The sequence below is a fragment of the Homalodisca vitripennis genome, chromosome 3 (assembly GCF_021130785.1).
Source record: "Homalodisca vitripennis isolate AUS2020 chromosome 3, UT_GWSS_2.1, whole genome shotgun sequence".
In the NCBI taxonomy this organism is placed as follows: domain Eukaryota; kingdom Metazoa; phylum Arthropoda; class Insecta; order Hemiptera; family Cicadellidae; genus Homalodisca; species Homalodisca vitripennis.
In genome coordinates this window covers 162,663,678-162,677,662 of record NC_060209.1, presented here as the reverse complement: position 1 = coordinate 162,677,662, position 13,985 = coordinate 162,663,678, and the positions used below count along the sequence as shown (strand labels likewise).

Genomic DNA, 13,985 nt, shown 5'->3' with positions numbered 1-13,985 from the left:
TGTGCTAGCTTAAAATCTCAAAACATTTATAAATAGCTATTGATAGGATCTACAAAAAAGTTTCAGTAGCTTTTTGGTGTATATCTTTCCGTAAGCTTGTTATACGCTCTCAATGGCAAAATCTTTTTTGTGAATTAGCAATTTTTTAGGGATTTTTGATTGTTTTTTAATTGTGCAATACATATCAGTTCCAGATTTAGTTTGTATTACCAAGTAAACGACTGACTAGTATACGTCTACTAGAGCACATTGCGAATTGACTGAGCGCTGGCTAAGGTCAATAGTAATTAAGGACAGAGTGAATTTTATTTGTGATCACAAACACAACACCCTCCAAGAGAGGCCCACGTGTGTCTTAACCCCCGGTACCATTTCCCTCGTGGAATTTTCTGGTATGACCAGATAATATACTGTGTAAAATTTAAACTCCTGATGTCTTAACCCCAGGTAACATTGAACAACCCCCCCCGTAATTTCCTTGGATGAATAAATAAACCTATGAGCAGATTAAAAACCCTAAACAACTTGAAAATACTGACTTAGGGTGGGTTTTATGATATTTACAATAAACAAGTCACAGAAGCTGACCAGTGCAGACTTTTCTTGGAAGCCCTGTGCCGGCTAAACCATAGGTCCTACATAAAATCCAATGGCAGAATGGAAACACAAAATGAAATTTCGAAAAAAAAATGACTGGACCTTATAACTCCTATACGGTTAAGCCACAAAACGCCCTCAAACTCAAAAGTCTGGTTCAAATTAAACACTTACCACTTTCTGGCGAAACCTAATCTCGTTTCGGATTATCTGGTCGATAAATTTCCCCCAGAAAAAACAACGTATTTTGATCTGATAACCCCTGATAACACTAACCCCCCTCCCGGGAATTACTCCTGAGTAAATGAAAGCCCCCTGATCAACTTAATCTGATAAAAAACTAAAAAATATATGACATTCACCCGGTTCCAGGTTGAGTTTGTATTACTATGTAAACGAATGACTAGTATATACGTTTACTAGCCCACATCGCGAATTAGCTGAGCGTAAGCAAAGCGTCGATAAGAGGCCGACATGTGTCATTACCCCCAGGTAACATTATTAACCCCCTCCCGGCATTTTCTGGTATGACCAGATAATCTCTTGAGTAAATTAAAACCCCCTGATGTCTTAAACCCCGGTAACATTAACCTCCCCGCCAGGGAATTTCCTGACATGACTAGATAAAACTCCTGAGCAAATTAAACCATCAAGTTAAAAATACTAACTTAGTGTATGTTTTTAATTATATTTACACTCAATAATTCACATTAGCAGCCCAGTGCATACTTTTCTCCCAAGCTAATTCTCTGATCTAAATCTTACACTTTTTCACCCTTGCAGGCTTTTCTTTGAAGCCCGATTGCGGTGAAACCGTTAGAGCTAGCCCAAATCTGAGGGAAATCGTTAGTCAGGAATGAAGTGAACTACAAAAAAAGGTCAACGACTTTTCTCTGTTTTCCTTATTCGTTTGGCCGCAAAACGCTATTATGTGTAAAATTTTTGTAATTTTTACTTATAATTTAACTTCCGGGCCTTATAGCGGGTAAACCGTTAGTTGTAGTTCAAAAAACATTGAATCTCTTTTTAGTTGACAGTTAACGAAAAATAGCACTGATAAGATCTAGAAAAAAGGACAAGTATCTTTAGTGTCTGTCTCCATCGGTTTGGTCACAAAACGTGATTAAGTGCAACATTTGTGCAATTTTCACGTAAAAATTTAGATTCCGGGCTCGATAACGGCGAAACCATTGGTCGTAGCTCAAAACAAGTCGTCAAGAAGATTTAGGAAATGACATGAATTTACAAAAAAGATCTAGTAACGTTTTGCCCTCTCCTCAATGATTTGTCCACAAAACACGTTTAAATGCAATACTTTTGTAATTTTTGAGTGAAAATTTAGTTTCTGGTGTCGATAACAGCCGAAACCGTTGATCGGAGCTTAAATCTAGGTAGACCAGTAGGTTAACTGTCAATTAAGAAGAAACAATCTGAAACCAGTAAGAATGTGAGAAAATTTAAACCAAGGCCGATGTTCACTATGTCCATATCTGCCAAACTAGAGTTGCTGACACCGACCTATTGCGACTAAACCGTTCAAGGTATAATAAAAGAGCAATCACGATAGTTATCAACTTAGCATAGAATAACAACAAAGAAATGAAAAGAATCAAAAACAGGTGAAATAATATAAACCTTTAAACTTCGTGTCCGAATTTAACCAATCACCAAATCTATTAAATTCCCCGAATTTTTAAGCACTCACTTTGGGGGCGTAATTTTTACGTGAAATGTTAGACTCCGGGCACCATAGCGGCCAAACCGTTGATCGTAGCCCAAAATGGATGTAGTACTGGAATTAGAAAATCGCGTGATCTACAAAAAGACTTTGTGCCTATCGTCAAAACAGGATTTTTTTTATTTTAAATCACTCAAAAAATTTTTGAAATGTTACACTTTTCACCCTTGCAGGCTTTTCCTTTGAAGCCCGGATAGCGGGCGAACCGTTAGAGCTAGCTCGAATCGGAGGAAAAATCGTTTAGTCAGGAATGAAGTGAACTACAAAAAAGGTCCAATGACTTTTCTCTATATCTTTATGTATTAACCCTCGGTAACATACATACCCTTGGATATTTATCCTGTCTCCGAATTCCGATTACACCCGAATTCAGCCAACTCCTCAATTAGGGGCCTGGGGGGCGTAGCCCCCAGCGAGCCGAAGGCGGGTTTTGTCAATACGTCCGTAAACATTTTTCTGACTTTGGCTGATTTGCAAATTTGATTGTGAACTGGATTTGATTTGTATATTTTAAAGAATTGGCAACGCTAAGCTAATTAATCCAGATTTTATTTTCTTCATTTCTTCATTTCTGATGACACTATAGTGCCGAAACATGTAGAAGTCTCTGCATCACTCATGCCTGACGTTTGCGCAAGTTAAAAACCTTTTTTTAGTTTAATCTTATGAACTAGAATTATATAAAACCAGGGATACGAAATGTATTAGCAACTCCAAAAGCATATATCCATTTAGTTCTTCAAACGTAATAAAGCATTTTTAGACACCACTATTAAAATTGTTGTAATCGAAAGAAACGAAATAATAATGAAATGCGTTAACCTTAGGAAACGAAATCACAGTTTTAATGATGGAATTTAGATAGTTTACATTCTATTTGATGTTTTGTCTATTTTAAATTTCTTATCTAAGTTAAGTTACCAGTTATTGCTGTACCCATTTGCTTTAAAGTAAAAGAAATTCTATCCTATCTATATATACAATCTTGAAATCTTTACATGTTTTATTTGTGATTTTTAAAAATTCAAATGATAAGAAGAAATTCTGACGTAAATACAAAATACCTTAAGTAAAGAACCTCTAGTATCAAATTCTCTATTATATTAAAGAAACGAGTTTTCCTGAAAAATGTATACTGAGGTATAACGGGTTGGGCACTCTTTTAAGTCAGTTAAAGTTCTATCCTTTCGGAGTTAATAATACATTTTCTTATATATAATTGCACTGTTTATGTACATAGCACCGTGTCCACGATGAAACACGCATATTGACTTCTTAAACATTCTGATATTAAAACATACTAATTATAAATAGTGATAACCTAATTCTATCAACCTACCTAGGTATTAACACGTCACTAACTATCCCAATGTTTCTCATTAATAAAAAGACAATTTGAGGGTATTTTAATTTCTTCAGTGAATAATTGGACGTCCCGAGCGACTTGGATCGCTCTCCCGCATCGAAAAATTTGATATAAGACAATCAAAAGATGAGACTATAAAATCTTGGCTCCACTAAAGATTTCATCACGAACCCGCCTAAACGGGCCCCATACTAATTAACTCTAAATCGAAATTTTTATTAATGTTAAATTAAAAGAAAAAACTGACCAGACGAGTTAAGTAGATACACACATAAATACACATTAATCTTTGGAAAACAAAAAAGTGGAAATTAGGTAACTTTATGGACAATTAATTTTAATAAATAATTCATTATTTTCCACAAGTAAATAACAATTGCTTTTAGGTTGTGGCTAAGACAGATCAAAAAAAATCTTACACATATAGCTCATCATCTTATTTGCGTATTATAATTTATTAAATACACATCCTACTATAATTTATTAAACAATATACAGTCTAATTATATAATAATATGCCGTACTGTACAGAAAGACTTATAATGGAAAAGCTGGAAATAAGTTCCCAGATTATTACATTGCAAAGATATCGTAAAGGAGGAAATAAACGATTAATAAGAGTAATGAGGGTAAGAAATGGCTAAAGTCATTAAGATTTAGAGTCGAGATTGTGGATGGGGATCGCACATGAATCATTTTGATAAAATATGTTTCCATCTACTGAACGTGGCATGATTTAAAAGCCGATGGAGTTGGTGGCTATATTGATTTTAGTCCCGTCACAAAATTGCTGAATCTTACACAATTCTTGCCCGAGTCTTTTTGTAGAGCTTAACTAGATTTTTATTATAGTAGTATGATTTATATCACTTCAAGCCTCTTTAAATGTTCAATTTACAAAAAACTAAAGCTATATGTTTTTTTTTATTAAAAGCTACGCCAAATCTTACAAAAATTTAGACTTGAGACGTAACTTTAAAATAAAAATTAAAAACTGAAAAACCAAGGTAAAACTGATATTTTATAAGAGCAACTATTTTTATAGTATAAAGTTAATTATTGACAATGGCTAAGGAAATTTTAAGGATAAGGAAGGATAAAGGGTTTTAGGGAATTTTTCATAGTTATGGATATTAAAAAATACAACGTTTCAAATATCGAAATCTACCCTCTTCCTCAGATGTATAAATAATAAAATCATAAGGTTAAGCACACATAAAATTAAAAAGTAATTAATACATGGCGATGAACCCTTAAGCTTAAAAAACCCCAGCCATTGAAATTCGAAACTGGCTATGGCTTTGAAATGAAGAACAAAAACGTAAGGCCAAAGATGGCTACCTTTAAAAATAGTCGCCATGCTAACCCCCATTGTTTCAGATGACGGACCGCGCTCCCATGTGAAGTTCTGTGCAATGATGTGTTAGGTACTTGCTTTCGTCACCCGAGGTTCTCAGGTATATATACTACGCTTTTTACGTAAATTGTTCCGTTTATAACCAAAGATTTTCACCACAATTAATTACTTCTTTGTATGCTTATCCTTATGCCTTAAGGTTCCTTGAGATTTGAAGAAAATAATAAATTTTAATTCCGTAAAACTAGTTATGTTTGCAACATTAACGGTGGAAAATGTTTAAAAACTTGTTATTCTTTTAAATTGTTTTAAATTATTTTATAATACTAAATTCAAAATCGTTTAAGGTAAACCAACCTCTTTTAAAGATGTAATATTTTTTATGCTTGATTTTTTCGTTCATTTTCACTTGCCTCGATTTATTGACAGGTTTAGAGTCTGTAGTATATTATCGTTATTGGTTAACAAGTGACGCAGTAGACACATACATATCTGTAAGAGAAGCCAAATTCTCTTTTACTTGAGTACCAAATAGGTTTTTATTTTCTAATTTAAGTAATACTTTTTTTGTACAATATAAAGTGATCATTCTACTTTACAATTACGTTTTACAAGACGAGTTAACCGCATGCTTAGAAACGCATCTTGTTATGCTATTACTTGAAGTCGTTTTCTGTAATAGGAGTTACGTTGGAATGTATTGTAAATAAAATTTAGGTTAAACAAATTATTTAAAGAAACCTACAGGTTAAAAAATATTCTGTATACAGTTTAAATGAGGAAGTGATACATTATTCATACCTTCATCGTATCGATAGAAACAATGAGAGATATTCATATTATTTTATTATTATACTATCGCTATTTTGGTCACTACATTTCTTTACACTAGTTTTAATTTAAAATGAGCTTTTCTCTTTTTATAAACTTATAATTCTCTCTAACTTATACCTTTTATATCTTGTCTCTTTATAATTTAATCTCCAAGTTCTCTATCTCTCATTTTCAATAAAGGTATATCCTCAAATCACAGCTATAATAATGGCTGTCTCGTAATACGATAATAACTCCCTTTTTTAATAATCAGAAAATAGTAAATGTGGTTTCGTAATCATCTGTTCTTCGAATCATTATAATTTTAAAGACCCATTTTCTTCAAGTATCATTTTAAATTTGTTTACGTTTATAGCTTGACATGAAACTTGGCTTTATTTCAAAAGCGAAGTTAGGACTATAAAGTCCTCTATTCCACTTGACCCCAATCAAATAGCTTGAAAGCATATATAGTAAGATTGAAAGTAACAACACTTCTTATTTCAACTGTTTATGTCAATCACTGTTGAGCACAAGCGTTAACCAGATAATAACACTGGAAGTTTTATTAAAAATAAAATTTTTTATAAAAACTATACACTGTAAATTTTAACAAATATTATTGACAGATATTCAGATATCAAAGATAAAATTAATGTCTTACTATTGCTATAGATTTAAAGACTAAAGCGAGTTTCATTATGAGCCATTACTTAAGATGATGTTTAAAAACTATTGAAAATATAAAAATACAATCACTGAATATAATAATTAATGTTTATAAAGAGTGACATTTTTCAATCATTTGAGATTTGCAGCTTTTCATTTCTCTTTTTAGCTTATTTAATTTAAGCTCGGACATTTATTTGTTGCAAATATGATTAAAAATGTTCACTTTGCATATTTAAATTGTAAAATAATGAATTTGTTACAGAAATTGCAGAGAATTCTGGTTTACACTGCGTAAATTAATTACACACAACAAATATCTTAAAATATTTAGTCCTCACTGCCATTTTCAGTCACCAAATGTTCCATAGTTTATTTTATTATTTCCTTCAGTAAAATATTTGTATCTCTCGTATGAAGAAGATTTTATTTAATCACATTACACATCGGATGGCTTATCAGTAGATACTTAGTAAAACACGTCAAAATTACTAATTCGCTCTGAAAAATTATTAGTTGAACCCATAACACTAATACTAGTGTCCTAAAAACTAATAAGTTTTACAACATAAAATAACTTCTTTTTTGATCATTACGTCATATGAAACCATATATTTTCTGATCTCATACTGTTTGTTAAATATAATAGCATGGTCTCTTTCTACAACTTCCATAACTTAGACGATCTCACTGAGAAATATTATGGTAATTACTCGGTGTGACGCATCGTAAAATACATAATACATGCGCCAATCAATAAATAAGCTGCCCTGAAGCCTAGGGGTTGCTGGTATTTAGAAGTAGCAATAACTGGATATGATCCAAATAATCAGTGTAAGCCGCGGGCGTCCAGAAATCAGGTTGTTCCAGAGACTTAGTATACACTCTAGAGGGTTTCAAGAGGAAATTGCATAGTGTCGGTGATTTGAGAAAATACCAATGACCTACATCGGAATTCTATCTGAATCTTGCTATCCAAAGATGCTTTATTTTTGAAAATAAAAGGATTTATTCCAATAACGAATGTTATTTGTTATCCTTAAGTGGGACTGTGGTTTTAGGTCATGGAGTGCAGATACTTCTAATATACTACATCAACAACCTCTAAACTGTAATGCGAGCCTTTAAGAATAAACACTTTCTTTAGGCATGTGATTAGATGATGAACGCGCAAGAAGAATTAATGTATATTTTGAGGGGAAATACGATTTTGCTATTTTTAGAACATAACTTACCCTGAAGAGTGATCGAAAAGTGAGAAGTTCGAATATCCCATTGTGCATTAGACCCTGAATATCTCTCCACTTCTCATTATCCTTTAGAAACCTATTACATTGCACATTTACAGTTAGAGTTTAAATTAAACCTTTAGCTATCACCTAATAGTTGAAAATTTTATGAGTTCTTCTCACATTACATAAAATAGTTGAGGAATGAGGTGGAAATTTATATTTAAATGAAGAACTCGATACCCCGAAGATCACCTTGAGTGACATTTTCCAATAAAGCAGAAACACCAGTTTCAGGCAAGACGTTGGAGTAAACATGAAGGCTAATATAATAGGCATTAACATGCAGGCTATATTCTAGCTTATAATAGATTAAAGAGAATTTTATATAATTGTAATGGGAACATATAAAACAATAGCAAAAAAGTGAAGGAAGATTGTAAACTGAACGCCTTTATGAAATGTAAATCTTTGTTAGAGCTAAATCTAATATTACAATAAGACCCTAAAACTATTCTTAAATGCTATAATCTTGAGGCAAAGGAAACCCTTGTTTATCCTATTAAGCTTAATCTGATAATGTCCCATCAGTTACTAACTTGTTTATAATCTTACTTGTTATGAACGTTCCCTCGTTAGCCTTTTTAATTAGTTTTTATCTAAATCTCAGCGAAATATTTTCTCTAACTCTAAAGCAAACATTCTCAGTTTGAAATTACAGCATGAAAACGTGTAAATATAATACGTAAATTATATTAACTTATGTTTGTGGACAGTTTATACTTTTTTAAACTTAGTTTTGACATTTAATCTGGAATATAAAAAAATCAGTCAAACCATTAACAACAACAATTAGTTGGAATATTTAAAACTTTCAATGGCATTTCCACTAGTTACAAAAACTTTAAATAATATGGTATTAACTAGTAATTTAGTTCCAGTACACGTGTTCTCACTTTTTACTTGGGTCATGCATGGGATTCAGCAGCATGCTCGCTACCTCTCCCCTACCATCACACGCGTTCGGTCTGATGATGAATCACAACTAGTCAAAACCGAATCCTTCTTAAAACCTGATTTAAAAAGTATTTAACATACGAATATTGAAAGGGATTTTCTCGATCATTAATATTAAAAAAATATTTTCGGTTAGACAAGTCATGGTTAAAAAAATAATAACAGAAGCATGTAATGATTATGGTATATAAAACACCATTACTTCACATTGCCCAAAATGTATTATTTTTACACTATTATTATTGTTAAAACAGGGTTAATAGTTTTTTTTTATTAATAAATACCACAATAATTTAGCTTGATGAAAATATAGTATAGTATTTACCATGTTTAAATACTGATGCGAGCTCGTCTCTCGCACGGTTCTTGTAGACTCTGTGGGAACTAATTCGCTTAGTCATTTTAATTTTACAAGTTATATTGTTCTGGTGAATAAAAATATACTTCATTTTATTTTAATTTAAAACATTGAAAATTGTTAAAAGAGAAAATATGTCAATTTTTTATTTTAAAAGAGCTTCCTTATGAGATTCACGTGCGAACCAGCGATAAGCTAGACGAGCGCTCGCCATTGGGTTACTGTATTGCCTGTAACAGTGATGGCAGATTGATGAACCACATTAAAAGTAAAGCGAATGTACAGTACTCTTATATACATATCCCTGTATTATTTTACAGATTACTGGGACCCCCCTGTCTGCTAGGAAACGATTGCAGTTCAACATACACCTGCACGCGGTCAAGAAAGTCAAGATTATGATCAACTTACCCGATGCTTTACTGCCGATATTCTGGGTTGAAGAGGTAAGTCAAAAAAGAGGTGAGATAGAATTATTTAAAAGGCGAGATTGTGTATTTCTTATGATATATTTTGCATACTATTTATTGTTTCAATTATCCAAATAGGTTAATTATCAATTGTAATAGTTAACCTGTTAAATTTATACAAGCTTTTCCCGTACGGTTTCACCTGAGACACTTCGTATGTGGACGTTATAGGTTATTGTTCATTTCCTCAAGGTATTTCGCTTCAATGTGCTAGGACCTATAGGATTAGTTATAAGAGATGATTGTCCAACAGGAGCAATCTCCTTCCCCCTACATCGCTACATCATCGAACTGCAATCGGATTTCGTGGGGCTTTCAAAAGAGACACTGAAAAATTTCATTGCACAAAATTCAACCTTTGATTGTGATATTGCTTATATTCTATCAGAAGATATTGCATCTAATGCTAAAATCATGAATGTTGTGATTTTGCGCTAACGGTAATCTTGCAACTCTATCGGAAACAAAACAAATAGCGATTATGATAGAAAAGTATTAAACATTATGTAATAGAGTAAACACTATAGTAGGAGACACATCGTTGCAATCTTGACCGTGTGGGCTGTTGCCGCGCCGCACTTCCCCCCTCACCTTGCGGCGTTGCCACATTGTCGTAATTAGCTAATTCTCAGTATGAGGTGCCGAGACATCTCTCTTAATTCCGGTTGTTTACATCTGTTTTGTTCTTCGACGTCCATTTATTCTGGGCGTTTTAATTGTTATTACTATTTTTGTTCACGTTAAGTGTCGTAATGTATACATGTATTAATTTAAATCGTGAAGATGAAGGATTCAGGAAGATAGATGAGAAATAAAGATGAATAGTTACTTCTTCTGTTACAGCTGGCAACACGGCGCCATGACTCAGCCTTGCATTGATATGTCTCGTACTATAACAATAGTAAAAAATACCCAAGATTATAAATTTAATTAATAAAATAGGTGTAAATACTACGACATTAAAATGGATCACAGCCATAAACAAACGCTTTACTATAGTAGCGCTATCTTAGCTTTACGGGACAGATTTAGTTTAATCGAACAAAATGTTCGTCACACAATTCCCATATGGATGTAAAGTCAATTATCTGGAAATTCAGATTCAACCATGTGAATTTAGAGCACCAAGCAGTGAAATTCAAGTAGTATATTACTTTACTACTGCCACTAGATAAAGAAGGAAGACGTAGCGATTGTGGAACGAACTCTCAAAACAAAGAAACAAGCCATTTCTTAGTAAAGGGAACTCATTATAATTTGTAATGCACTTAAAAGTAATCTTGTTTTGTTTTCTGTTTGTTATTTCCTACTGGAGCCAGCTGTTGGCTACTTTGAGTATGTTGTAAATGTTGTCTTTATTACACTCAAGTGGCTTCAAGTACTAGATAAATTAATACCATATAAAAAAACCTTTAACCTTAAATTACTATTTTTTAAAGAGTACCAACAAAGCTGAATTTATTTAATATGTAAAGTTAAACTAATTTATAGATACACCTTAGCAATTTGTATTTGTTTTTGTTTTTAGGGTGTAGACTTGGATCAGAAATTTTTGGACATCCTTGACAAGAGCCTATTCCGGCCGCTGCGATGGGTGTTTGGCGGTCGTTGGGTCTTCCTAACCCTCGGTCTGCTGATGATAGCCACATCCTTTGTTATAAGGTATAGCAATAAAAAAAAGAAAGTGAGTGAGACGTGTCTACCACTTGATCTGTAACATGTGTCAACTAAGTTGTGAAAAACGTTATGTTTTACTAATGATACTCTTTAATGAACTAAGTTTTCGTAAAGGATAACAATAAGCAATAGTCACCATTTATGACTATAATTCCTCTATTGTTTTCCTTTTTGAGTTTTGTATTAAATGGCCTTATTACCAACAACCATTGTTCCTATTAACCCCTTTCACCTCATGACTTAACCGTTATGATTCTCTTAGTTAACTGTTACTTTTTATGTACCTAACCTCTACCACCATTCTTTCCTTTTTCTCAAGAACGTGAAGCTGTGGTAATTTCTATTGCACTTAAACCTACTAGGTCCTCTGCAGTGCCTCCCGAAGTGACATGATGCACAGGATCAGCATGGATGTGTGGTTGGGGTTACTTTCAGCTAAGGTCCTATAGAAGAGTTACCTTAAGGAGTAACCTTTTAGTACTCTTGGTTTCTGTCATTCTGTTATGCCTTCTTCTTGCCCTTCTTAGGAAAAGTTAACTCTGCTAAAACCTCTACCAGTAAAAGCAAAAGGTCTCTCAGGTTTAGCCTTGTTTTAACAATAAGGGAGCTCCACCAAGTACTACTATCATGCACCGCACTAAACTAGACCTAACGTTTAAATTATCCCTTTAATTTAAATCTCACAATTTTTTGATGGTGACATGCAACTCCTGGATATCCAAAGAGTTTTTCATATTCAAGTGATAAAATCGTTTTGTACCCGGTGTGAGTTCTACTGGCATAACCTGAGACTAGTGATCCATTCTATGAAGCCCATCGTTGAGAGGAGAGCTTTTATCACACCATACTATCAAACGTTAACAAGTAAAATTCTTTAATTATGACTTGTCAAATACTCTCTAATTTTTGCAAGATGAGATACTGTGGTAATATTATATATATATATATATATATATATATAATATATATATATATATATATATATATATATATATATATATATATATTAAACATGAGATGTCGGTGCATAAGAGACGAATAATATTTGAATAAAAAGGTTAAAAGTACTTGTGAAAGTTTTAGAATTTGTTATCATGCGACAACTTATAAATGAAACCCCTAACTAAATAACACTCTCATGTGCGCTTAAATATAGTATATTTACCGTATTATGGTATAATATATCATATGATATACGAGTAATATCAAATTTATAATAATACAGACAGTAAGGAGTAAAAAAAGTAAAATATAAATGCCACGAATGATAAGGGGAAGGAATTTACTTATAGATTCATATTCGCCACGCTATCAGGAAAGTTGTAAGATAATGGATTTATAATAAAATTATTTTTATATGTAGATTTAATTTAATTTTCGCTCATACAGAATTGTTTTAATTTTTAGGTATGCCATGCGAAACAATCTCATGCCTACATACTTTGACCATGAGCCTGCCCCAACACGCCGTAAAACTCCTAGTCCTGCTCAAGTTATGGATTTAAGCCCATCATCTACAAAGTACTAGCGTCCATTTAAGAAAACAGAGAAACGTCGATTATTATACAAATAATACAAATGTGCTCTATTGTAAAAGATTTAAAAATACAAACAACAACAAATAATTTGAATATATTAGTAACTACTTTATTGCAATTTTATAACAACCTTTATCTACGTAGAATAAGATGAATATTAAAGTATACTTAAAGTTTATAAATAAAACTGCTTGATCTGAATAAGAAACACATCAAAACTTGCAAAGTGTGAACGAATTTCCATGATTACATGGACAGGAATATAATAGTAATAGCTGTGATTTCGTATTGAGCCACTTCTAAAGTGGGTCAGAAGACTAATCATAAGTTAGATTTAAACATTAGAATTGTGTCACTGGTGGCTGCTTTGTTACATTACAGAAATAAAATAAGAAGTATTTATGTTACTATGTAAAAAATAAGCAATAAATTAAAGATTTAGTTTCAAAGTCTTAACGTCACCTATCACTTACGAATTTATACACAAGCATTTATTCTAATAATGCTTTTTGTTATGATCGTATTTTCATTTAGTTTTTGAGTTTATAATAGGGATAATATATCATTACAAGAATGTTTTGTAAAATAAATGTTCGTAAATGTAAAATAAATAAATAAAAATCATACTTACGCATTATCGAAATATTAAAACTTAAAATTAAAATTTACTTTGATACAAAAAATAATTTACAAAAATAATAATAACTAAATTTTCCTTCGTCTCAGGGGTAGGCCTACATGGAGGGGTTTCTGTGCCTAAGCCTGTGTTATATCTATACCTGCGTAGGCTAACAACCGAGCATAGTTTTCAAGTGAGTTATATTCTGAAATCCTAATCCAAATCGATTTAACTTTGGTTCAGAAACTAATTACAACAAACAAAATATTTAAAAACCCAAAATTTGAAGAAAGTATTTTTTGGGACCTAAATAAAAAAAAAATGAAAAAAAGGACAGAAAATTACTTAACTATCTTATGATAATTTATGTTTCATTACATTTTATGCAGCTTGTTATAAACTAAATTATTTTGTATCATGAAAATTTTATGAAATGTATTTACAAAAAACTTGATAGCGTGTTATCATTGTAGAGATCCTGTAGTGATAAGCTTGACTTCCAGAACATTTTGTTAAAGTTTGAGGAAGTTTATATCT

The 13,985-nt window shown here is 32.2% G+C and overlaps 1 protein-coding gene across 1 annotated transcript in view; it reads left to right on the top strand.

Moving 5' to 3' along the window:
• The window catches only part of LOC124358427 (sensory neuron membrane protein 1-like), a 57,416-nt gene extending 44,597 nt beyond the window's left edge, over positions 1-12,819 (top strand). Inside the window, exons 9-11 of the mRNA XM_046810724.1 lie at positions 9,465-9,590; positions 11,143-11,276; positions 12,699-12,819. Coding sequence (XP_046666680.1) covers positions 9,465-9,590; positions 11,143-11,276; positions 12,699-12,819 — 381 coding nt within the window. The remainder of the gene's footprint in view (positions 1-9,464; positions 9,591-11,142; positions 11,277-12,698) is intronic.
• The last annotated feature ends 1,166 nt before the right edge of the window (positions 12,820-13,985 follow it).